Source organism: Poecilia formosa, unplaced genomic scaffold (assembly GCF_000485575.1).
Source record: "Poecilia formosa unplaced genomic scaffold, Poecilia_formosa-5.1.2 Scaffold8, whole genome shotgun sequence".
NCBI classification, from domain to species: Eukaryota; Metazoa; Chordata; class Actinopteri; order Cyprinodontiformes; family Poeciliidae; genus Poecilia; species Poecilia formosa.
In genome coordinates, this window is record NW_006799947.1 from 4,040,413 (window position 1) to 4,064,807 (window position 24,395).

General features: G+C 40.8%; 1 protein-coding gene across 5 annotated transcripts in view; it reads right to left on the bottom strand.

The window, feature by feature from the left end:
* Positions 1–24,395, bottom strand: part of cdin1 (CDAN1 interacting nuclease 1) — an 83,672-nt gene that overhangs the window by 12,147 nt on the left and 47,130 nt on the right. For 3 of the 5 annotated variants that reach the window (XM_016662793.1, XM_016662805.1, XM_007576177.2), the window contains one exon: positions 7,998–9,849. The exons of 1 other annotated variant lie outside the window; for it this stretch is intronic. In XM_016662793.1, the coding sequence (XP_016518279.1) occupies positions 9,681–9,849 (169 nt within the window). In that variant the 3' untranslated portion in view covers positions 7,998–9,680. Of the gene's footprint in view, positions 1–7,997; positions 9,850–18,687; positions 19,673–24,395 lie in introns of those variants that run through there. One more of the 5 variants, XM_016662809.1, reaches the window with a different exon arrangement.

The following is a 24,395-nucleotide window of genomic DNA, read 5'->3' on the forward strand; positions in this document are numbered from 1 at the left end:
ATATATATAAACCCGCTCCAGGCTGTTGATTAATGCGCACATTTGTGAAGGCACGATGCGCGCCTCAGATTCATTAATTAATAACTCCGATCTGATGCTGCTGAAGCAAGAGAGAGGGAGAGACCCCCTCCCCTCCTTAACGCACCCATGGGCGCGCTGTTTTTACATGATGGCGACCCCTTCTGGAGACCAGAGTCCATTTGTTTACAGAAAAAAAAATAAACAAAATCAAGAAGGTAATCATGTTTGCACCCCGGTAAATTCATTCATTTCTAAAGTAGTTTTTTTTTTTTTCCTTCTCCACTTCTGAGGCGATGGCTGCAGCGGACGCGCCCCAGTCGTCTATATATTTACTCACAGGTATAAAGCTCCTTATGCATGCGTTAGGAGTCCGGGTTGATGGCGAAATCAATAGAGACGGATTGTGGGGTCAATATTATGCTGCGCACCGGGGGGACTTGTTGCCCGACGCCCCCTTTTCCTCTGCGCGTGTGCGGTGTGACACAGAGAGAAATTAGCAATTAATAAGACAGAACCGCAGCATCTCACCCGAATCTCAGTGTTTAGACCGAAGAGACGTGAAAGAGAGAGACGGGGGTGGCTGGGGGGCCCGACTAACTCTGCTGCCATCATTAATCACAGCCCACTTGAAGATTCTGACTCAAAGTATAGAACCGGTAACCATTATCGTCTCGGGTGGCAGTTAAAACCTCTCCTTATTTTTCAAAACAGTGTGATGGCATACAGGTCCATACTGGGGGAAAAAAAAAAAAATGAAGGAAGGAAGAAAACGAAGACAAGCTAAGCAAAAGACTTCTGTCAGCGGGATGGAGACACAGGTGACCAGTTGCAACAACATACTGGTCTGATTGTCTCGGAGTAAAAATAGAAAATGATAGATACAATGATCCGCGTTTGAATTATAAAGTAATGACTATAAATACAATTCTGTGTATTTTCTGCGTTGAATTTCAAGAATACAAAATGAAGATATATTTGAATATGTGTGTGTGTGTGTGTGTGTGTCTTCCGGGGAACTTAAATATCTTTTTTTTAAAAAAGTGATTATTGAAAACAAAGCCTGTTTATTTGACTTTATTCATTTTTTGCTTACTTAAATTGATTTTGATTAATCAAATTACCTTTTTTTTTTAAAAAAAAAGAACTTTCTAACATTAATTTCAAAATAATTAACTTATATGTGATTACATATCTGTGATGACTTTATTCATTTGTTTATTCTTCAGTCTTTTGAACATGCCCTCCGCAGGTGCTTTAAGGGGCAGTCGACTTGATGATGTGGAGATTTATGTGAAAGGTTTCCTGCGTGACATTCTGTAATTTATCTGATAAATTCAGCATGTGGGGAATTTCAGCAGGATATGACGGAAAGAGAGAGGGAGAGAGAGAGAGAGAAAGAGAGAGAGGTATAGAGAGAGAGAGAGAGAGAGAGAGAGAGAGAGACAGCCCTGTGTCCCTGTTAGCAATGGAAGCTTCAGTGATGAAAAGCAAGAACCGGCGTCAAGAACTTTTTTAGCACATCACTACAGCTGCTGGGAATAAATAGTAGCCAACTGAAGAGCAGGAGGAGGAAGGGAAGCTGTGACGTCAGACTATTTGGTTGCCTCTACACAATAAAAGCCCAGTGTGTACCAAACTCACAAGTCCAAGTTTGTTTCTCAACAGGGGGGTGTAAAGTGTTGTCAGTACTCTGATAGCCTTCATCTGGCAGTAATGACAGGCAGCCAGCTCCCTATCTTATCTGCAGGCCAGGTAGGGCCATACCTGGGGGGAACAACTGCTGCGATAAAGAGCGTCCTGGCCAATGGGAAGCCTCTTGTCTGTCTGCGAGGAGTTAATGGAGAACGCCACTGGAGACAGGAAGTCCTCAGAAAGTGAAAAGCACTTTATTGCGCACCTGAATAGCCCGGCATAGGGTTTCTCCTCAAACCCAATGGGAAAAACCACATTACAGTTCCCATACACAGGGTCATTGCAACCCTGCAATGCAGTTCAAGTGATCCATTCCATTTGAATGACAACATCCCATCGCTTCCATTCACTCTTTCCTGTTTTCTGTGACCGGGGTGATGATCCCTGTGGGATTGAGATGTCGTCGCTAAAGCGATGTCCCGAGGTCACGGAACGGCGGGATTCAAAAAGCATCCCTTGAAGTTTGCTTAAAACAAAATGCTGCGTCATCAGTTTGTCACTAACTGACAGTGACTGTTGCTTTCGTGCAGCAACAGGTTAACGGAGCAACAATCCACCCTCCAGCAACATGACTTCACCAGGGTTGCAAAAAAAAAATAAAAAAATAAAAAAAAGAGCCGTGGTGTCGATCCCCTTCACGCTGACCCCCTACCAGCCGCGTGCAGGATGTGTGTTTGGATGGATGTCCACATTTACCTGCGACCAAACATGTCAGAACGTGGTGGGACTGCAGCAATGCTCAAGAAACACAGTTTAGTGTTTTACGGTGAAAATAAGCTGTACGTTTCACAATATGTCCCATTCTTCCTCGTGCTAAAGAAACGATTGTGGCAATCCACCAGCGAAAACCTAAAAATATACCCAAGGAACTTTTCACATAAAACCACTGCTCTAATCCCCTGATTCCCATAATATTTTGCTACCAGTGGCAACAAGTGAATAAAGCACAGATTCACATCACCTCTTTCAAATACGTCCACAATTAAGCCGAGTCCACATCCTGGAGAAGTCCTCTGATCTGTGCGATACGATTGCAAAGCTGGATTTATTGCATTAAGAGACATAATCGCGAGGTTTGTTTTGACAAAACAGATGCATGATTCTGACTGAGTGCAGGGCTCACTCGTTGTACGGGGCCAAGCCTGCTATCATCATCTGGATTAGCTGCTCTGATTACGCTTCGGATTCAAGATTTATCCTCGGTGTGAATCAAGCACAATGTGGTTCATGTGTTCCACAACAGATACAGTGATCTCAGTATTAAAAAAAAAAAAAAAATCTGGTTCCTGAAAGCCTCTGCTACGGAACATCAGTGACCAAGCTGCATCAGGCAGAGGTTAGAACATTTCACAAGCTTTGAGCATGTCATCAAAAAAAAAAAAAAAAAAAATTAAATTAAATAATGGAGCACATGGGACAAACCAACCAAAACATGGCTGTTCACATAAACAGAGGCTGTGTAGGCATCTAATGAACACACTGAGGTGTGTAGTTTGGAGACATGGTAGATCTAACTACTTACATTTATTTTCTCATAAGCTTGGACAACGTTCATCAAGGCATCAGTAGACCAGTAGGACCAAGGCCAAACGACGAGCCAAAATTAGTTTGGACTTGAATTTTTGTCTTCTGCCACTTGAAAACCATTTCATCTCTGTTTTCCTCCAAATGTCACGATGCGGTCTCGGTGGCGTCTCTCGCTCCTACACCCTGCTGGCTCGTACCTGATCCTGTGCATGTTATCAAGCCTTCCTGGCAGCAGGCGATGGCGCGCTTTCTGGGTCACACACCAAATGCCGCCAGAGGGGGTTGACCTTTCTGCTGGTCAATGCTAAAGCTGGAACCCTCCAACCACAAATCCTCAATTTTCCGCCATCCATTTACTGAGATAAATGCTGCAGGAGTGCAATGTTTTGTTTTTTTCCCCCCCACATTTTACCATGTTATGACTACAAACTTCATAGTATGTTAATGGTATGTTATGTTAAAGACATACACAAGTGTCATTTTGAAGTGGGAGGAAAAACATAAATGGTTTTCATCTTCCTCTGTCAAACACTTTTTACTAATTACATGACTTTTAAAGACATTTGGTTGCACTGTATTTTCTTTAGGGGTATCAGAGGAGGCAGAATGCCAATGCATGAAAAAAACAAAAAACAAAAAAAAAAACGATTCACTACTTCTTGTTGGTCCATAACATCTAAAAAAATAAAAATAATAATAATAAAAAACCATCTAAGTTTGAGGCTGTGATGTGAAAAGTTCAAGGCATTGTGTCGACATTTGCATTTGTAAATATGAAAACGGGATTTATTTGAAAGAAAGTGCTTTTGGTATCAAACTGGAGTTTTGCTCTCCTGGATTATCTATTAGCAGGAACACGGTCACAATGCGTCTCTTCAACACTCCTTAGGTTCCCACTGGCGAGATGTTTATTTCAACGGGAAAACTACTTTTCACTTGAAGCTCACTCAAATGACTGTTCACTTGAAGCTGTCAAATGTGGGCTACTTCAATACGGAGGTCCCGAGGTTCATGTGATGCAACGCCAAATCAACATCACAACTATTGTTTCGGGGGTATTTACATTACAGATTTCATTTCTTCATTTTTAGGCTCTTAGTGATTACAGTGCTTGCTCGGCCCAGCCACTGAGTCAGTGGAAAGTAAACTCTCTTCCCCTTCCCTCCCCCTGCTATTCTGAGTGGATTTATGTGTCATAGTTGTTCAGTTTCCTTTAAACATACCATCTGTCCTCCATCCTGTCAATCAAATCTTCACTGCTTAGCCATTTTAAAATTAGCCCCAAGTCTACCCCCCCTCCCCCCCTCATCTCCCTTTTTCAAAATCTTTCTCACGATCTATTGTTGTTTTTGAAGACCGGGCTCTGATTGCGGGATAAAGCCTCCTAAAAATAAAAAACAAAAACGCTTTGCATCTCTTTCAACTCTGAGCAAAGACTTCTTCCCCCCCCCTCTGCTGTTATTCCATCCAGCAGAAAAAAAAAAAAAAAAAAAAAAAAAAAGAACATTTTTTTAATTTCAATTTGGCTCCGACTCTTTGTGGAGAACTTTTATTTATTTTCACTCTGTGATGTCTCGCTGGCTTGGAGAGGCTGAGAGGATCCCTACTAAAAACACTACGCTGCCCGAGGCAGGAACAGGCCCGAGATCTCTCCACATAAATAACACAGGAGCGTGGAGGCAGCCCATTTGGTGGTCTGCTGCAGGGATAGAACCAAGCCTTCAGTCTGTGGTTTGGTCCTTCTCTTCTCATGCTCAGTGTCTCAGAGGTCTAACAGCTTGACCGTAGAGGCATAAAACAGCAGGATCTAGAGGAGATTGAGCCAAGTTGTACATCTGAGTGGAGAGCAGACTTCCAATAGCCTGCAGGCGTAGGCCAAACAGGGTGAATGCTGTGGACAGCATCAAACTAATCTGACACATGGGAGGCAGAGATTTAAGAATCCGAAGGGGAAAAACAAAAAAAAATGAAACATGTTAGTGCAGGAGACTATTTTTGTTCAAATGCAATATCATAACATGCGGGCATTTTTGTTTTTTGGGGGGGGGTTTCAGTCGCACATAGATGATTAAGAGATAAGCTCGCAGACGTTTGTGTTCAGAATGATGGTCTAATGTCACTAACCAGATCAGTCGCTGGTTTTCTACCAGCGACAATCTACTAGAAGGTGCAGTGGAGTAAGAGAAAACCAACAGATGCAAACAGTCATGATATGCATGCTATTAATTTACTGATGGAAACAGATGTGTTATTAGAGGACAAAGGTAGGAAATATTACGCAATCTGGTTGTGGTGAGTTTCTGAGTAAAATATGCCCCAATCTAGAAACCGCCACCTTTTCAAATCCGAGCTTCCACCTCCCAGCAGCTCTTCCCCGTGACTCCCCCCACTCAGCTCCTTCAGACTAGCGGTGGAGCTGAGCATCTGCTGAGCTCATCACGAGCTTGACCCACTTGTCAGTCCATTGCTCCTAAAAACGGCATAATGGAGGAGAATTGTTGTGATGACGTGCTGAAGGCAGAGTGTCAGAGAGAGCAGGGGATTCTTAAGTACACAAAGGCCAATCATAAAGTCAAGTTTCTTTTATGTTCTATATATGTACAGCATTTTTGTAAATGAAGGTAAAAGTTACTTGATTGTGCTAGTATAAGACAGTGAATAGGTTACAGTTTAGCCAAATGAGAAAAGGTGCAACATTTTATGGATTGATTAAAGTAAGATTGTGGTGGATGTTTTTTTTTTTCTTAATATCAAAGCATGACATTCATGCGTTTTATGCGTCAGTCTAAGTACATCACAATGCCTGAAGAGGACTTGCTCCTCTAATGCCGAAGAGAAAATGCTCTTGAAAAAGGGAGTTTAAAAAAGAAAAAGACGATGACCAGCATCTTGGTTCCAGACAGGATCAGCCAACCCGATCCCAGAACGTTAACCCAACAAAGAACCCGTAAGGACACATCAAACATGCCGCTCCTGATGCAGAACCGAGAAATGCGGAGGAACTGCGGAATGTAGTTCTGGGCTGGAAAAACTTTTCCATGGTGCCTGAAGGTGGCCCATGAAACAGATGTGAAATGGTGGTTATACAACTAAATACGAGGCTCAGTGATTCATAGAAAGGCTTAATCGTCATATTTAGTAAATCTACGGGTTTATAAAGTGCACAAACAGCATTTTTCTTTCAACATTTTTTCCTCTTTGTGATGTGATTTACATTAGCGTACCATGCTCCTGATAAATTTGTATGTATGGAGATATAAACAAACAACAAAAAGTATAATAGGAATATTTAAGCTTTACTTTCTATTTTAGGGACACTACAACAATTTTGAACACAACTTCGTTCATCCAAGCTTTGCTCTCTCTGGATGCTTTCTTCAGATCAACTTTCTCCAGATCCAGGGTGTTTTCATGCTCCAGGAAGCAGCCTCTCCAAACCGACCTTACTTGGAAAGCGCCTAATAGAGTTATTCTTATTGTTGTGACAGGAACAATGAATCTAAAAGTGGTAGGAGTCAGGGGGGCAAAGGAAAACAAAACACACACACAAAAAAACACATCTGGCTCTTAAAAATAATTACATGGAAGCTATTTATTTCTATATTTGCATTGACATCATGGAAATCTTGTCAGCTGACTTTGATGCCAACACTTGCCTTTGAAGTAGTTCTTTTTGTTTTTTTTTTAAAAACCCGTATTTAATGTGCGCAGCCTAATTTATAGGAGCTGACCCTAGCTACTCTTTGTTGCCACAGTCATCTTGGAAAACAATGACAGGAAGGCTTGAAACTTAAGAGGAACTGAATCTGCTGTTTTCCATTTATTCTGCTCTTGTTCAATGGAGATTTTTTTTTTCTTCCTCCTTGTGTAAAATAGCTCTGTTTTTGTGTCCAACAGGAGCCATAAACTGATGTCTGAGCATACCAATGGTTAGGCAATAGGGTTGAGTTTAACTGGACACATGGGGACAGTTGTTTTGCACCACAAGGGTGAGATGGGGTGCGGGGGGATGGGACCTGACAGAGGAAGCCATTGCTGCCTGTCGACCCCGTGGTGACCCAGTGGTCTCCTCATGGAGGGATCAAGGCCTAGAAGAGAGCCGGCTGAGGGTTAGAGGTTTAAGGGTAACAAATCAAGCAACACTTTAGGGGTATTTAACCCCCACATACCGTAACTTTCTAACTGCGTGAACAGTTCAATGCCTGCAGAAATAAGAACACTTATTTTTTACTCAGGTTGAGAACTTGCTTTTGAGTGTCAAATTTGACCGTGTAATGATGACTTCAGAATTACTATTGCCTTACTTTGTCGCGAGTTGCGGTTGAGATGAACTTTCAACAGCACAGCAGGTGACATTTACAAACTACCAACAGAAAACGACGACTTCTCCCGTGCATTTGATCCAATCCTGTAGTTCGAACAAGGGAAAGGAGTTTCCTCTCACATAAGGTCCTTCAACCTTTGATTTCTCTTCCTCCTATCGTTTTGTGTGTGCGCCGTAATGCGGAGAACAGAGACCTCCTGTAGGCAATGCGTTTCTGTCTCTGAAAGCATCACTCAACTTTATGTTCAGGTTCCCAGAGCCCAGCTGTGTGTGTTCCCTCAGCATCTCATGAAGTGTTCTCGAGTTATAAAGACGAGCGACAGACGGTCACTAGATGGTCACCCGACTTTACATGGCAATCAAGCGTTGTGGTTAACTGGCAGGCAGTCACATAACCAAATAGATGATACAAACTTTACACCTGATAAAGGAATTTGGTAAAGGAAATTTATGAATAGTTGGGAAGGAGGGACACAAATTCTAAAATACAACATGAATGGGTGTAGTTGTCCAAGTGAAGACTGAAATAAAATATCTAAAAAAATAGATTTTTAATGTGTTGATTTAGGAAGCGTCCTTTTACTTCCCCCTTTTTCATGCGTTACATTGTATTGCGTTGTGTGAACCTTGCAAAATAAACTTTCAATGGCTTTGCTCAGAAGACCCAAGTTTGACTTCAGAGTAAATTGAGTCATTCAAATTCTTTTTATTTTTGGCAATTTTTAGTCTTTTCCTGGGATTATTTCACATAAACCAATGTTATGCTCATGGGTTGGGTTACCAGTACTAGCCTAAGAATTTTTTAAAAAGTTACGGTTTCAAAGGAATTTACAGTGACATTGTTTCTGTGGTTAAAATAATTTTAATGAGAACAAAAAAGAGAGAAATCTCCGGCTTTTTTGCAGCACAGAGCTTCGCAGCACAGCCCCTCTAATCACCTGTTGCCTGCACACTGCTGCTCAGCTGGCTGAAAGAAATTCTGATACATCTTCCCCACAAACCAGGAGTTAGTTTACATAATATATCATCATTTGCCCCCACAAGTTTTGGAAACACTTTTGGTCCCCCCAAAAATTTAAGTGGAAACTAAAAATGTGCCACTCAGTTATATGCAATATATTTTTGTTCAAACTTCTCACTTGAAGTTAGTAAAGCAATGTTTTTTCCCTCAAGGTTAAACTTTGAAAACAGACTTAAAAAAGTAGGAACTTTTGATGACTTATAATTAGTCAATGCTAATTAGTAAGATAGCACTACAAAATTTGAAATAATAATAAAAAATGTTCATTCAATTTGCTTTTACGTAAAATCATTTGTATCTCAAACACTACATATGATTCTATTATTTTTGATTTGCAATCAAATTAAAATTATTAGAAGCCGTAGTGCAAATCACTTTGCAAAAGTATCTCCAGTTGCACGACAAAATAATTAGCTGCAGCTATTCTATTATTAACCAAAGAGTTGCCAACTGTATATAGAAGAGTTTTAAAACAATGTACAGAAATAAACATGTATCAAGGGTCATTGTGAGGGCAGCCCTAATCAGAAACGATCCCGTTTAACCCCCTACAGAGTGACTGAGAGGGCACCGAGTGACGCAGGTGAGAGACAGGCGCCCACCCAGCCCCCAGACCACACCGCTCTTATCTGCCCGGTGGAACAGAGGCGGAAGGAGTGACAAAGGCCAGGGCTTGGGGTGCGATAAGAGAGGGTCTTGTGTCCTGCCTCGGCCCTGGCTATCCACTGCGAGAGGCCATCCCAGGGCCAGGTGTTGACCGCGAGCCGAATCGGGCTGTGGTCATCGTCAGATATCCAGAACGCTGTTGTGTGTCTGCACGAGAGTTGGCGCAATGAATGGGAGGAAGAAAGACAGATACAGATGGAGAAAGGGGGTCAGGTGGAGTTCAGGGCAGATTCTTGCCAGCTGCATCACGCTGCAGGAAAGCCTAATAGCTTCCGGATCTACAGTAGGAATCTTGCCCTGCATAGTTCAGTGTTCCTGTTCTTCCCACCACCTCGCCGCGCCACGTCTTTTGTTCCTTCCAATGGGACGTCTTCATTTTTGGGGGATTTTTTATTATTTTTTTTTTTCCTCCCCGCTTCTGAACTTCTCTCACTCTTTGTCCTCCTTCTGGCTTTCAGACATTTGCTCCAGCTGGGTGGCGTGACAGAGTGTAATGATGTCTGTAGGGAAACAGTCTTTAAGTAGGATACCTCTGTCCCTCTGGCAGTCCAGCTCTTCTATGAAACCATACCAGTAGATCACAAGGCCTGGGCCAAACCTGGAAAAAAGAAAACAAAAAACAACAAATGTATCATTGCTTTTTTTCCCCCTACAAGAAACATTTAGTCCTATTTATGTCCAATAGTTTTGGTTATTAATTACAGAAATGTCATAGTTAGCCAACATTAATAAAATATTGATTTGGATCTGGAGGAGCTACGGTGGCTTAAGTATTTGCCTTTAATCGCTATCCAGGCGCCATCACCATCCACACTAAGTGAAAGATGAAAATCTGTCTAGTACAATGAGTCTGAAATAATATTCTGTAAAAACCAGAATATTTAACCAAACCTCTGCCTGTCATCATCAGATGCCTTCGGGACATAAAAAGTCAGCTGTAAAATAATACTAATAATAAAAAAAACCCTAGCTGTCTAAAAGTGCTGCACTTTATTACAACAAATATCTTACCAACCAATAAAAATGTATAATGAAGATGTTTTTTTATCTTCTTGCATTTTTCAATTCTATAATTTTTTTTTACAAGTGTCTAAGCTGTCATTTATTTTAAGAAATGAGACGTATTTATCTGGGAAACAGTCAATTATTCAGTGTGTTTATTGAAGGTAAGGGCTATAAGTATAGCTCTTACCTGCATCACTTACAGAAATCTGCAAAAAGTATTTCTACCCATAAAGTCATATTACGCCTACAAATCTGGAATTGTATGTGACAGATCAATATGAAATAGTCTATAATTGGTAAGTGTCTAAAACACAATAAAACACAAGCACCTGTTTCAGTATTCACAAACAGGTTCTGAACTAGTTTGGATCTGTACTTTATTATTTTCATCACGTGTTCAGTTTTTGGTTTTTTTTGTTTCTTGTAAAACATGAGATGAACATACGTATTTTCTCCCCTAAATTTTCGAAGTACAGTCTTGCATCTGTGCACCTTCATCTCCATGCAGTTTGTACATGTGGGGTGTCTTTTTTCATTCTCAAATTTTTGACCCTGCGAAGAACCACGTTGGCTCATGCCGCCAATAAAATAACGTGAAGGTCAAATGTGATGTTCTTTCCCTTCTTAAAACGGTTAAAACAAAATAAATAAAAAAACATGGATCCTTTTCCTTCCACTTCGTTTACTTTAACTTTATTTCCATCACATAAAATCCCAATACAATGCAGTGAAGTCCGTGGCAGTAATGTGACAAAATGTGAAAAAGTTCAAGGCGCAGGAATACTTTTTTTTTCCAAGACATACATAGATCATACATACTCTTTAAACATTACTGCAATGCATAAAAACATGTTGGCGTTCGACTCTGAGCACTTCACCTCCCTTGTGCAATACCAGATTGCGGGGGCTGACAGAGCTCCAGTCCCAGATACTCCATCCTCAGACAGTTAACAATGCTGTGGAGCCTCTGGAGACCCGGAGAGGAAGCCAGCCAAGGGGCCATGGAGAGCAGTGGAAGTTCAGTTCCAAGGTAAAGTACATAAAACCTTGGACATGTGATCAATCATTCCACGGTGAAATTTTACTTCAACACATGAAATTTTTTTTTTTTTTTTTAACTTTGATAGTGATTTTGGGAACTTTGTTTCTTGTACGGTTATGTGATATTATTGTAAATATCTTAATGGCTGCCTTTAAAAAGAAGAAAAAAAAAAGATTCTGAAAATGTAAAATTTTATTTTTCGCTCTGACGTGTGGAGTACCGTGTGCTGCGCTGTGTTGACTGGGCCTTGAGGCGGTGCATGTTTTACATACAGCACTTCTGCGGAGACAGACATGTACAAGAAAATATGCGACTATACACACACCCCTCCCTCCGCATTGGCCCTTGCAGCAGTACATGCTTCTGCACTCTATCCCTGCACCCTACGCTTTACAGTGTGTGATTTACGGTGCTGTATCTAGGAGCAAACAGCCCTGCAGAAAGCCTGCAGATGCACACTCCAAGTTCACCACAATGTCACACACACACGCACACACACATAGCTCAGCCTCTCAAAGCTTAAAGCCCCAAAATTCCCATCATTTCCATGGTCCGCTGCTGCACACAGACACCGATTCTTAATATGGAAATGTTATGGAGACACAATGTAAACATTTACATTAAGGCGATGACTTCTTTTCATTCGGCCGCCATGCTGCAAGGATTTCCTGTGCTCTGGACGGGGAGGCGAGGCAGAGCAGAGGAGAAAAGGGCGACTGCTCTCAACTGAGCAGAGAGGGGCAAACCCTCTGAAAAGGTTAAAACTGTACATCAACAGATAAGGCGGCGGTGCACGATACATCATGTCCTGGGTCTGTCAGGGGAGGCCAAGTACAAATTGAAACTAGCAAAATTATAAACACAGGGGAGCCATGCCACCAAGGCCTTTCCATACCGTAAAGAAAATAAATGGAGTCTGAAACCTGCTCAGCATTAATACAAGTCAATACTATGGGGACCTTGAGGCAAAAATCTTACACATGGAAAAAACAAAAAACAACAACAGAGTGGGAGGGTCAGACAGGAAAGATGACAGGAACCTGACAACGACAGCGGAGAGGATTCAAAACAGCATCCATGAGTTGGAAAAAGCAGCTAGAAATGTACACAATAATGCTACTGCAAGAGGATACAGCCTCTTTGAAGGTCCAACACCAGTGCAAGTAAAAAATAAATAAATAAATAAATAAATAAATAAAGTTCAGTTTAAATTTGTAGGCAAATGATGGGTCTATTATGTAAGCCAACTTTCCTTAACCTGGCACGTGCTCATTACACGCGACCTCTAAGCGAGACGGACCGTCTTCCAATAAACACCCGGCTACGTAAGGAGATGGGGAAATTGTTTGTGAAATGCAGCTAATTTCAGCCAGAAAGCCACTTGACAAGCCTGGGCGTGGATCGCTGCTGCCAGCCGAGCTTTCCGCAGTGTTAATGAGCAGCTGGTGGTCACATTTTAAGCAGGTGCCAAGCAGCTTACAGTAGCGGCTTAATGAGAGCACACTGGAACAAAAACTCTTGAATGGTGAGGAGGCAGGCGTTATTAGTGCCAGTGCACACATGCAGCACGCAGCGAAGCAAAGCATCAGACAGAGCCAACCTCTCAGATGACCTCTGAATCTTAAACGCGCACGGCACAAATGAAATACTTGGCGTAGAGGGGTGAGTTAAAACGGCAATACTTTAAATAACGAGTGGAGAGTGTTTTAAATAATTTGAGCCATGTGTTAAACCAAAAAGCAGGACAAACACATGTGTGGCAAACGTTATAGTATTTGAGTGTTGTCCCAATTTTGAGGTTTCAATTTCTATAAACAATGGATCTCAAAAGTGTGCACTTTTGTCAAATTACTGGGTTTTTGTGATATGAAAAATTTGATCATGATAAATCAATTCATGCTCCACCCACCTTCTCTATACAATGCAACAGAAAAATGTGAATAAAAATGATTAAAAAAAATACCCCTAATAATCCTATTTGAATAAGGTTACACACCATTAGAGAAATACTCTTCTTCATCTTTGGATCAAATTATACATCATCTTTTAGCCATAACATAAATTGAATTTGAAAAATGGTCCAGTTGTCTCAGAAGGAGGTTTTAAGAGTCAGCCTAACATTTGACTATAATTTATTTTAAAAACTACATCTGTTTAATTTTGGTAATAAGCCATGTCTGGTCAGGCAGCTATTAAAACTAGCACACTAAGCGCAAAAATACTGGAAAGCTTGTATTTATAGGAGTAACAAAACCACATTTTAGAATATATGCACTATAGGAGATTACAAACAATTATATTAACTAATTATCCATCAAAGCACAAGACCTAAACTTATGTAAGAGAAGACGAACGATCTTTTCCAAGTGGACCCATGACAACTGCACTGCTTTTAACTCCAAACCTGTTTGGTGCTCATAGACCAAAACTTCAAACATACAAAGTGGCAAATGAGTAAAGAAACTAACCACAAGCTGGAAAACCTACTTGTTGCCTAGGTATCATAACTTGCATCTTGCTTGTGTGACAACACATAACTCCCTCTGCACTTATTTTGCATTGCCTACATTTTACAGTTCTGAATGTGCCGCTTACCAGTGCTGGTCATTTTGCCCCTTTGTTATTTTAAACCTTCTGGATGTTTCATAGCGAACCTTTTGGGTGCAAAATGGAGACGTCTCTTAGGGGACTGTTTGTGCCAACTTTGACAATGAACTACTGACAGTATTTACCAAAAATTAAACGGATAAATAGCAAAAATGTAAGTAGATTGGAATGAAATGGTTTGCTACAGATATGAAATGAAAGAAGTTGGAAGCAAGGCACGAGTGGAAAATGAGGGTACAAGTTAGAAATGCGCAAATGGACATAAAAGGCCCTAATATTAAATTAAAGGTAATGTTGACACTTGATTTGAAACAATATTAGAAGTAACTACTTCAACATGCTGAATTTTGTGAGGGGAAAAGAATAAAATGGGCAACAAATTCTAAAACAGATTTCAGGAAATAATTTATTGGTGAAATCGAGATGAATTTACATGCAACTGTAAAACACTCCCACCCCTTCCAGCACACTACACAGAGTCACTTTAAACAAACACCCCAGAAATGATTTAGACAGTAAAGGCCTCCACCTGGGGCTGAACTCTGCGTCTCTGAGGTCTCTCCATAAAGACCTCTTTGTTTCCAGCCTCCATACATCAGGCCACAAGATACAGCCTCTGAAGTGCTACTAAATATTAGTCCCCTATATTATTTTAATTTCTTTCTTTGTATTTATTTTGTTTTGCTGGGAAAAAAAAAAAAAAAAAATCTGAAACTTTTGAAACAGACAGCACTGAAAGCGATCGGGTGGAAAAACAGCGGGTGAAAACAAGCCTGTCTTGAAAATGAGACAATTGTGTACATAGAAAAAGACAAAAGCAAATGTGTCTTGGTGACAAATGCCCTGCTCTTTACAGGTCACCCACTGGGAGTGCATTTCCAGGGCTGGATAATGGTTGTATGATATATTAGTTTGTGTGAAATTTCAGAATATGTCGGTGATCCGGGGCTTGTATGCCAGGTGATTCGTCCCCTGCAGCTAATCGTTGTAAATCCCAACGCATTGTGTATTTTAATGGCCTTACAGTAGCTGTTTGTAACAACTCAGCCTGCTGGACAACGATGACACCCCTGATAAGTAAAGCTTTTGTGCACAAATCGGGTATTTAAAGGCTGACTTTGCCCAGAGGGGCACCCAGGCACGGGGAGGTAAATAATCCCTTGCTGCAAACTATACAACCTACTCACCATAAATAACAGGAATTGAACAGCAGAGTTCACCTCCCACAGTCAAGGTATTAACATGACTCCAGCTAAGAATAGAAGCCTCCTTTCTTCTCCGCACTCCCTGCTTATTCTTTGTGAACAAGTTCAGCGCAGATCACGTATGCCGGAAAACAAACAAAGCAGACTGGCAGTCCTCACCTGTATGTTGCAATCACCAAGACCCGCGCATGATCCATAATCAGGTTGAAAAGAGGGCAGGACATGGCTGACACTTAGAAAGCAGACCATAATACGGTACATGTGCTTTAGGGGTAGACTGCTCAGAGATTCTCACAATATGTAAGCTTGAATGAAATCTCTCAGCTTCATACTGCTGCTGAAATAACATTGTTGCAGTTAAAAGGCTAACTGGTAAAAAGTATTTCTCATTAATTAGCGCTTTAAACATGGACTTAAAAAGATAGAACAAAGACCAGTTATATTTAGGCGCGCAACATACCTTTTTTCCCGTTTTTCTATCTGCTTTAAGACAGTAGAAGACGGGTTCCAACACATTTTCTAAGACAAAATATAATACTTTACCAAGTTAAATTCTCAGTATTCTCTGTCAGTTTTCAAGAGGAGGTTTTAGGTATAAAACCTCCAAAAAACTACAGACCATGAAGATGGATGAAATGATTAGTGCATGAATGAACGCATGAATGGATGAATATAGCTGGACCACAAACTGACAGTCAGGAACGAATAAAGAGGTGGAAAAACAAACTTATGAATTCACAGATCCATCTATTTGATGAACAGACTGAAAGATAGATGGATTACTTGATGCATGAAAACACAGATGGAGAGATTGGAAGGATGGACAAACGGACTTTGAGAACAACCAACAGAGTAACAAATGGCTTGATGGATGAGAAGTAGGATGGTCAGAGTAACTCGGGCAAAACATTTTAAATCAAATTACACACAATCCTGAAAAACTGCAGAAATCCTGAATTCTTAATGGTTCTGAAAGTCTAACATTAAAATGTGTGGTTGTGCGTTGTTTGGAGAAGTTGGTAATATTTTACACTACTAAATGGGAATAACAGGAGATTATATGATAATTTGACCCCTGTCAGATTAGTACAAACCTGTCCTGCTGCTGGTGAAGAAAGCAGCTTTATTTTTGCAGCAAAGCATTAAAGTATCCTCCAGTATTTGAATGCAAGACAGAGTTTGGAATAAATAAAAAAAACAAACAAAACAAAAAAAAAAAAAAACAAACAAAAGCAAGACAGAGTTTGGAATAAATAAAAAAAACAAACAAAACAAAACAAAAAAAAAACAAAAAAAAAAACTTGCTACTTTCAAAATAAGCAATAAAACATGATCAAACTGTGTGTGGGTGTGTTCATCTTCACTTTAAAATTTGACAGGATACTGATAAATTCAGGGTCAATTAAGGAACTCAACATTTCTATTGTAAAGCTTTTTTTTTTAAAAGTTGATGAGCGTAAATGTTACATGAAATTACAGTGGTTTACAGATATATCAGTCTGTTGTTTAATGTGGATTCTTAGGTCAACAGACCTTCTTAATACACATTTCACCAACTAATTTATATAGTCTCTGCTTAATTATTTAGCATAGTATCCATGCAAATGTGATAATAACCGTTACCTAATGTGTGTCGTCTCCAATGACCACTCGGCACTGTCAAAGATTTTATCTCCCGCAATCAGTATCACTTTCTCTGACCTCACTCCCCCCAAACGCTCCAATCACCTCAACCACCTTCTCAAATTAACCAAAAGCTTATCGCCTTACTCACACACCCTCACACAATCTGACAGCTGACTGATTGCTTCAGTTATACATGATTAAGTAACAGAGTTCATAAACATAATGACAGACTTTATGTTGAAAGTATAAAAGTGAGATGGAAAAACCCCGGGTCAGGTCTCCGTTTGGGCTGTAAAAGGACCGCAAATATTGCTGCCATGCTTTCTAAACATCCTCCAGTCACAGGGAGGAGCTCCGATCAGTGTTTTGAGCTCGTTAAGTCTCTTAACTGAGCATGTCGCCTAACACATTAGCAGTGTGTATCCGAGGGACAAGTGTTTTCTGTGTGTGTAATGTGGCCTGGTCCCTTCTCAGATCTACTGCGTCATGGTGAAATGTATTCTGACACTCTCTGGTCTGTCATGGAAATGGAGAAAAGCAAACAGGGTGGGATCTTGGTTTGGGCTTTGGCAGGCGTTCAAAAGTTGGACCAAAAGGGAAAGAAGGCATAACGCATATCCAAATTCTCAGAAGAGCATATGTAAAAAAAAAAAAAAAAAGAAAAAAAAAAGTTTGTTTGAAGTTAATGTACAACATATTGTTCATAAAATGCATTCTTGGACTATTTGGAAACAATACACAGTTTACACCTCACATTACAACCAAAATATTCAATCTCATATTACAGTTTGACACGAGGCAATGCACAGTGGTAACGTGGAAGAAAAATCAGCCATGTTTTCTGAACTTTTTAACCAATAAAAATCTGAAACGTGAAGCAAACATTATATGTATATTTAATTTTCCCTCAAGGAAAAAATAAACATTACAATTTGTACATTTTATAAAAGGTATACTTCAGCAATGGATGTCAATTTACAATGTCATTAATAAACGGATGTTGTAAGTCATGTAACTTCTAGCAGAGGTCAACATTCATACAGTCATTACACACCTGATCTCGTGATACTGACTCTCCGTCCTCAGTAAAGAACCTGTACATCTTGACAATGGCTTGATCTCTTCAGCTACAAAACACTTAGTGGGTATTCATTAACAGCAGATGGCAATATTAATTAAAATAACTGTTACACCCAGAAAACCTCAATTATATTACAAAGAAAAAGTAAAACCAAGAATATAGAGCTTAGGCTGCTTTCAGTGTTTTTAGATTCAAAGTCAAACATAGTCCACGGCAGTAATGTAAATCTTTGCCCAGGGAGTCCTTCTGGCCTTTGATGGAGCCACATGTCTGAGTACTCTACTTTGAGACGGGAAGCTCCCCACGCTAGTGGGTGAGCCGGCTAAGGGGTGGGGGGTTAGAGGCAGCCCTGACAGAGGACCGCATCGTCAGGGGGATACATGCTCCTTTAACCTGTTATTGTGAACTCCCAGCAGCCCTAGCCGATAATTGCCACCTGTCTCTTGGGGAAACACAGTCAAAGGAAAGCAGAGGGACGGCCATTTTGTGTCTGCCGCTGCTCCTCGCCCCTGCACGGTCCCCGGGCCTAATCCTGCCCTTAACCCTAGCTGCTAATGTGTTTTCAATTTAGGATGTTCCCCCACTGCTACAGGCATGGCCCTAATCAACAACAGTTTGTACTGTAACCTTATCTGGCCTCGCTAGGGCAGCGTCAGCCTGACCGGGCGCCTGCAAATCTGATGCGTCCAGCAGAGTAAAGTGTTTATATGTATGGATATCATGTTTATACGTGAGGTCATAGGATGTGGACCTTCCACACGCATGCAAGGCACAGATGCAGCGCCACTGATCGAAATTTGGACCAAGTCACAAACGGAGCGGGAAGTTACTTTGTGAAAGAAATGCCCACATTTTGTGATTAATAATTCAAAAAAAAGGTAGAACTACTATTTTATTATCTCTCGGGGAAATTCAAGTGGACCAGCAGTGCAGTGACAGGCAAAAGAAGAATGACGACATAAACAAAAGTTAAATTTTTTATATATAAATAAAAATAATAAAAATAAGAAACAAGAGACGGTAAAGTAAAGGTCCCACTTGAGACAGAAATAAAATTCCTGATATGAACAGCTTAGAAATAATCATTTCAAAATCAATGCAAATTCTTTAATTAACTTATTCCTCCCTTTTTATCCATTGGCTTTAATCTACAATCATCTCAGTGCAGCCAGAATTAAAAGTCACAGTAGGGCAGGTGTGAATGTTGGCTGTGTCGGCCTTCTGACCCCGGCATCCATGAGAACAACTCTGCCCCAAAATTAGAGTCAGGTCTCTAATGTCTCCCAGAGAGAGAGAGAGGGAGAGAGAGAGAGAAAGAAAAAAAAAGAAAAAGAGAGAGGCCTGGCTTTCATCCAAGTCAGCACCTTTGGAAGTGCAGTCGTATTACCACCACTAAATCAACATGTCAGCGCCCGGCCCACTGAACTTCTTCACCCAGACTCAACAGCTTACGGGTATTCTGCACAAATAATGAACTGTTGAGGAAGGCTATCTTTTCGCTAAAACAGACAAGAAACAAAATAAAGAAAATCCTTGTATGTGTGTATGATGCGCTCTCTGTTCTCGTTTCAGTAAATCAGCCAAGACTCACTAGAGGTTTTCCTGCAAAACCCCATTTTGGTCTGCGTGTCACGGCTGCATCTGCCCGGGTTGAGTTTGGAAGCGAAGGTCCGCAGAAATCTGTGTGCTTACTCGGCAGTCTGTTTACATTCCTAAGGGTAATTTTAGCCCCCTGGGGGAAGCAGAGCAGGAGGGCTAACATGTCGTTGGGGCTTGTCAGTGTTCAAGCAGCCGGCGCAGTGGCGGCACCTAGACATCTTGGTGGTAGGTAAATACACACATACAGACAGACCCCCTGTGGAGAACAAAAAGAAATATTTCATCTTGGGTATTAACCGACTTACGTATCTCTTATTGTTACATAATTGTTAGTATAAAGAAATTTAAGGAGCCAGCCTGAGTGCTTTACTGGATATCAATTGCTCTTTGACAAATGTACGGCAATGAGTGGCCAACAGAAGCAAGAGTCTAGTCCCGCCAAAAGGCCCGCTGCAGGGCACCATTAGCTTTGGACAACATAGGCTAGCCCCAGTGTTTTCACTGAAAATCTGGAGAGCAAATCTAATTTTATTGTCGTTTTTAGAAATCTACTAAGCAAACACGTCAATAGTCTCTCCACAAGAAAAGCAAAGGGCTTTTGTGTGTGTTTGTGCTGGGATTTGTGCTCCTCCCGGAGAAGTCCTTTCCAAGGGCAAGGAAGCAAAATGCCTGTTGTGTTTGGTTCGTTTGTGTGCGAACGCACAGGTAAAAAAAAAGGAGAGGGACAGGGAGATAGGGAAGGAGGGAAGAACGGAGCGACTCGGAGCTTATCGAAACTAATTAGGCAAGGGATCAGGATGGAAGTTAAATACTGAGCTACATGTAATGAAAGAAGCAGAGTGGGGGACATCTAAGGGTCAGACCCACACCAAACAGCGGTCCTCAGGCAATCTGGTATTGATTTTCACTCGTTTGGGGATGAAGGTGGACGGGAGGGAACCATGGAGAGGCAGTGGGGCAGAGTCTAAGGGTCTCGCGAGTTGTCAACTTGACAGTTTAACCCCTTTTGGAGTAGAACAAACAAACAGAAGGATCTCCTGGGCTGACAGCGTTGATCTGTCATTGCGATGACACTGCAAAGCCCCACACAATGCCCACACACAGGAGATGCGAGTGGGGAGGGAATAAAAAAGGAGGGGAAAGTGAGCTGATACAAATATGCACAGACACGTTCCTTAAGCCCATGAAGATAGGACTCAGCCTTGGTCACATTTAAATATTCTAGCACTTTGGATTTTACAAAGTGTCGCTTGTATGATCGATGAAAGCAACCTGATTTATAAGACATTCTATGCTGCACTGTTTTATATGGTATATACGACACTCGGAGACACATATCTCAGATTTTATTTATGAAATTCCTGTTAATGCAACAAACCTCTTTTCACTTTAAAATTAATACGTTTCAGAGTTTATAAGTAGAACACAAGGCTGTAATCCCAACCTGTGCCGTCGCTCTTTTTTTATTACCTCACAGGAAAGAAAACACAAAAGTATGTGAAATATATTGCAGTTACAATTTTCTGTGGATAATAATAATAATAATTTCAAGGTACATAATTTATATAACAATGGTGTGACAATGAAGAACCTTTGAAATATGGTTAGGTTCTAACTGCTCACAATCTAATAGTTCATTGTTCTACGTGAAACATAAACCAGACATGGACTGGTTCCCAGGATCATAGTGTACTAAGATTTTAAGTGGCTATGCTAACACTGCCAAAGTTGCTCAGCATTATGTTTTTGCAAGGCATCTCCGTTTATTGAGAGAAAGGCTAAGCGTAACAAGAGTTCTCTCCAGCCGCCCTCTCTCCCCACCTGTCGCTATGTACCAACTCCAAATTTGCTGAAACAAGACAACAATCTTTTTCTTGCTTGGAATAAAAAAAAAAAGTATTTTCATACTTCTTGACTTCAGACTAAAATTGATGCCTGAACCATATTGGATTTTAAGTAACGTTTTATTTATAAAAAATAAAAAATAAAAAAAATGAACGAAATTGTTTTTTTTTTTTAATCAGCATTTTTCTTTCTTATGCTTCGTTAACTAGCTTGAGTAGCTAGTATAGAATGGGAAAATCTTTAATTTGATTACTTGATTAATCGTCAGAATTATGGCTGGGTTACTCAATTACTAAAATAACCCTTTACCACATGCATTACAGAAATATTTAAAATGAGTTGACAGCTTGCGTTAGTTGCAAACTGTTGCTACATTTCCATCTTTCACCGCTCGAGAAGTAAAGACGTCACAAATAAACACCATTCTAAACTATCTGAGAGACACACAGACGTTGGTGCTCCTCTCTTATCATTCGCTGTGCAACCTGTCACCCTAACCACCTTCCCTCTCATGTCTATAAACACTTGAAGACCTCTCTCACTCTTCCCTCAAGACTGCCTCATTGTTCTGTCACATTGCCAAAGGGGACTCCATTAGCCTGGCCAACTCTCACTTATACTTAGCACACTGCTACACACACACGCACGCAGGCACGCGCACACGTGGGCAGACGCACACATGGGATGGTGGATACTTTCCACATTAAATTAAAGTGGCCCCTACCCTCCTTGTTAAGGCCTGGGAATGCTCCATCATCACGGATGCTACGGGGTCCCTCACTTGTCAGAAGTTGTCAGACAGATAGGGAGTCTGGATACACACAGCTGACAGGTAATCTTAATGTCTTCAATTAGCCCAATTATGCCTGTCATAAACAATTCGATAAGTGCTCAACCAACACAAACAGATAAATGCACGCATAAGAGCGCAGAGACGCACAAGCTCACACACGGGGGTCTGCAGGGTATTAATGAGAAGGGTAATGGGTATATCAGTGGACGGTTGACTTGCTTCTCGCATCAAGCAGGGGTGTGTCCCCGTCCCTTGCTCTCAGCTGTGCACTGCTGGCTGCAAGCGGGTCACTTCAAATTGTACCATCTCCTTTCATTAGCACATTGCCGAATGAGAATCTGAAAGGCCGTGACAAAATTCATTTGAGACGAGTGGGAGCAGATTGCCTGAAGCAGGTGCTATGAGGGAGATAAAACAAAAGCAGCACCTTTGTGAAGCTCCATGTGTCTATGCGGGCCTGTGATTTCTCTTTGTGTATTTGAGTGTGAGAGGGCTTTTTTCCCTGGTCTTCAAAATCTGTTCCCCTCATTGCTACGGTAAATGGATAACGACAGAAGAATACCCTAAAAAAAACACAACCTAGGGAAAAGAGGAGAATCGGCCATGTGTGCACATGGCGTCTTCAGAAAGATGTGGTTTTATCTAAATATTACTTCACTAGGAAATAAATCATTCCAACACCTGTATGTGTAAGACATATCACTGTTAACCATGTTTAATTATGGCCTGCCTTTTTTATAATGTCTTATTAAGTGAAGAATTAGCAAGTTGACAACAGTGACCTTACCAAGAAGTGCATGTAACCTTTCACCCCTCAAACTAATGAAAAGAGGCATTTCTGACAACTACTGGTTGTCAGGTAGGAGTGATAATCTTCTGTATTCTTCGTAAAGTCTGCGTTATGCGGTTGAATAAAAGAAAGTGCTTCTGTCTTGTTAAAGAAGTACTATTATTTATTTGTTTTTTTTTTTACAAAAACACTCTTGAAGTCTCCAAAAAAATAATCATAGTTCTAAAAGGTGAGCTCGGTGCTAAAACTGTGCACATGAAAACAACACAACTGCAATCAGGCATGGTGGAAGGAGCATCACGCTTTGTTGTGATGTCCTAAGGTCATAGTTCCATCAGCTGAAACTAAGACCTTATGGAAGAGGGATGCTACAAATATGAATCACTGTGAACATAAATCTATCAGGTTTATGCTAAAAAGCAGAGAAACTTCATGGTTCAGCAAAACATGACCCAAAGCAAACGCTTCAATAATCAATAAACAGATGGCTTTAGCAGAATATTTAACATCTGGAATAGCTCCAGAAAACCAGACATGAATCCAAAGAGCACGTTAATAAAATCACTTTTTCCCCCTAAAATATTTCAAGTTGGTTTTCAGGTAGGTTGCAAAGGTTACAGGTCACCTTAAAACAGTTCTGAATTGATATTTGTTTCTCTATAAAGGACAGAAATTTTACAATAAATGTGTCGACTGCAAGTTCACGAAAAATGTATTTCAACATCCATTTCTATTTACAAGCCAGTTTATTACCAACTGTTATTATCAATATTTGAACAAGACATTTCTAATCAACAAAGACTTGTTCTCGAGTAAAAAGGGGCTTTCAACACTGCTTTATTCTTGGGGTGTTAGAAGGCTAAAAATAAAAGGTACAACATGTGCCACTTCAAAGAAGTAAAAGTAGGACAAGCAAGGAAACTATACTCAAAGATTTTGATGGATCTGACTACTTCTGACTCTCACCCAAAGTGATGACTAAAAAAACCATTGGTAGTGGGGTGGGGGCTGGGGGGGAGGAGAGGAAGAAAGAGGGCCAGGAAGCAAAAAGCCATCACAGGGAAGTTGTAATAGGAAATTGCTTTTGGCAACTATTTGTTCAAGCACCAGATTTTTTTCGTCTTTATGCCAACCCAGCGAGCCCCCATTGGAAAACAGGGCAGGTCCCCCTAATGAGTAATCTATTTCAAAGAAGTCGTGTCTGGGCATGACAGTTTACTGAGAGGCTTGAAGAACTGGTAATTACCAGTGTTACGGGGCAATTAATGCATATTACACTGCGGCACTCATGGCGGTGACTGTCAGCTCCCCAATAAAAATGAGCACTCTTCAGCTAAAGGGTGACATTAATTGGGCCCTTAATGACTATGCAGAGGAACCAAGCCAAATAGGAACAAAACAGGGGACTCACTCTGACACTAGCAGAGGGCTGGAAATTGGACTAAAAATGAGATTAATTGCTGTTTAGAAAAAAAAAAGAAAAAAAAAAAAGATGGGAAAAGGTGGCGAGGGGAAGGGGGAGAGAGAGGTTGAAATTATAGGGTACAGAAA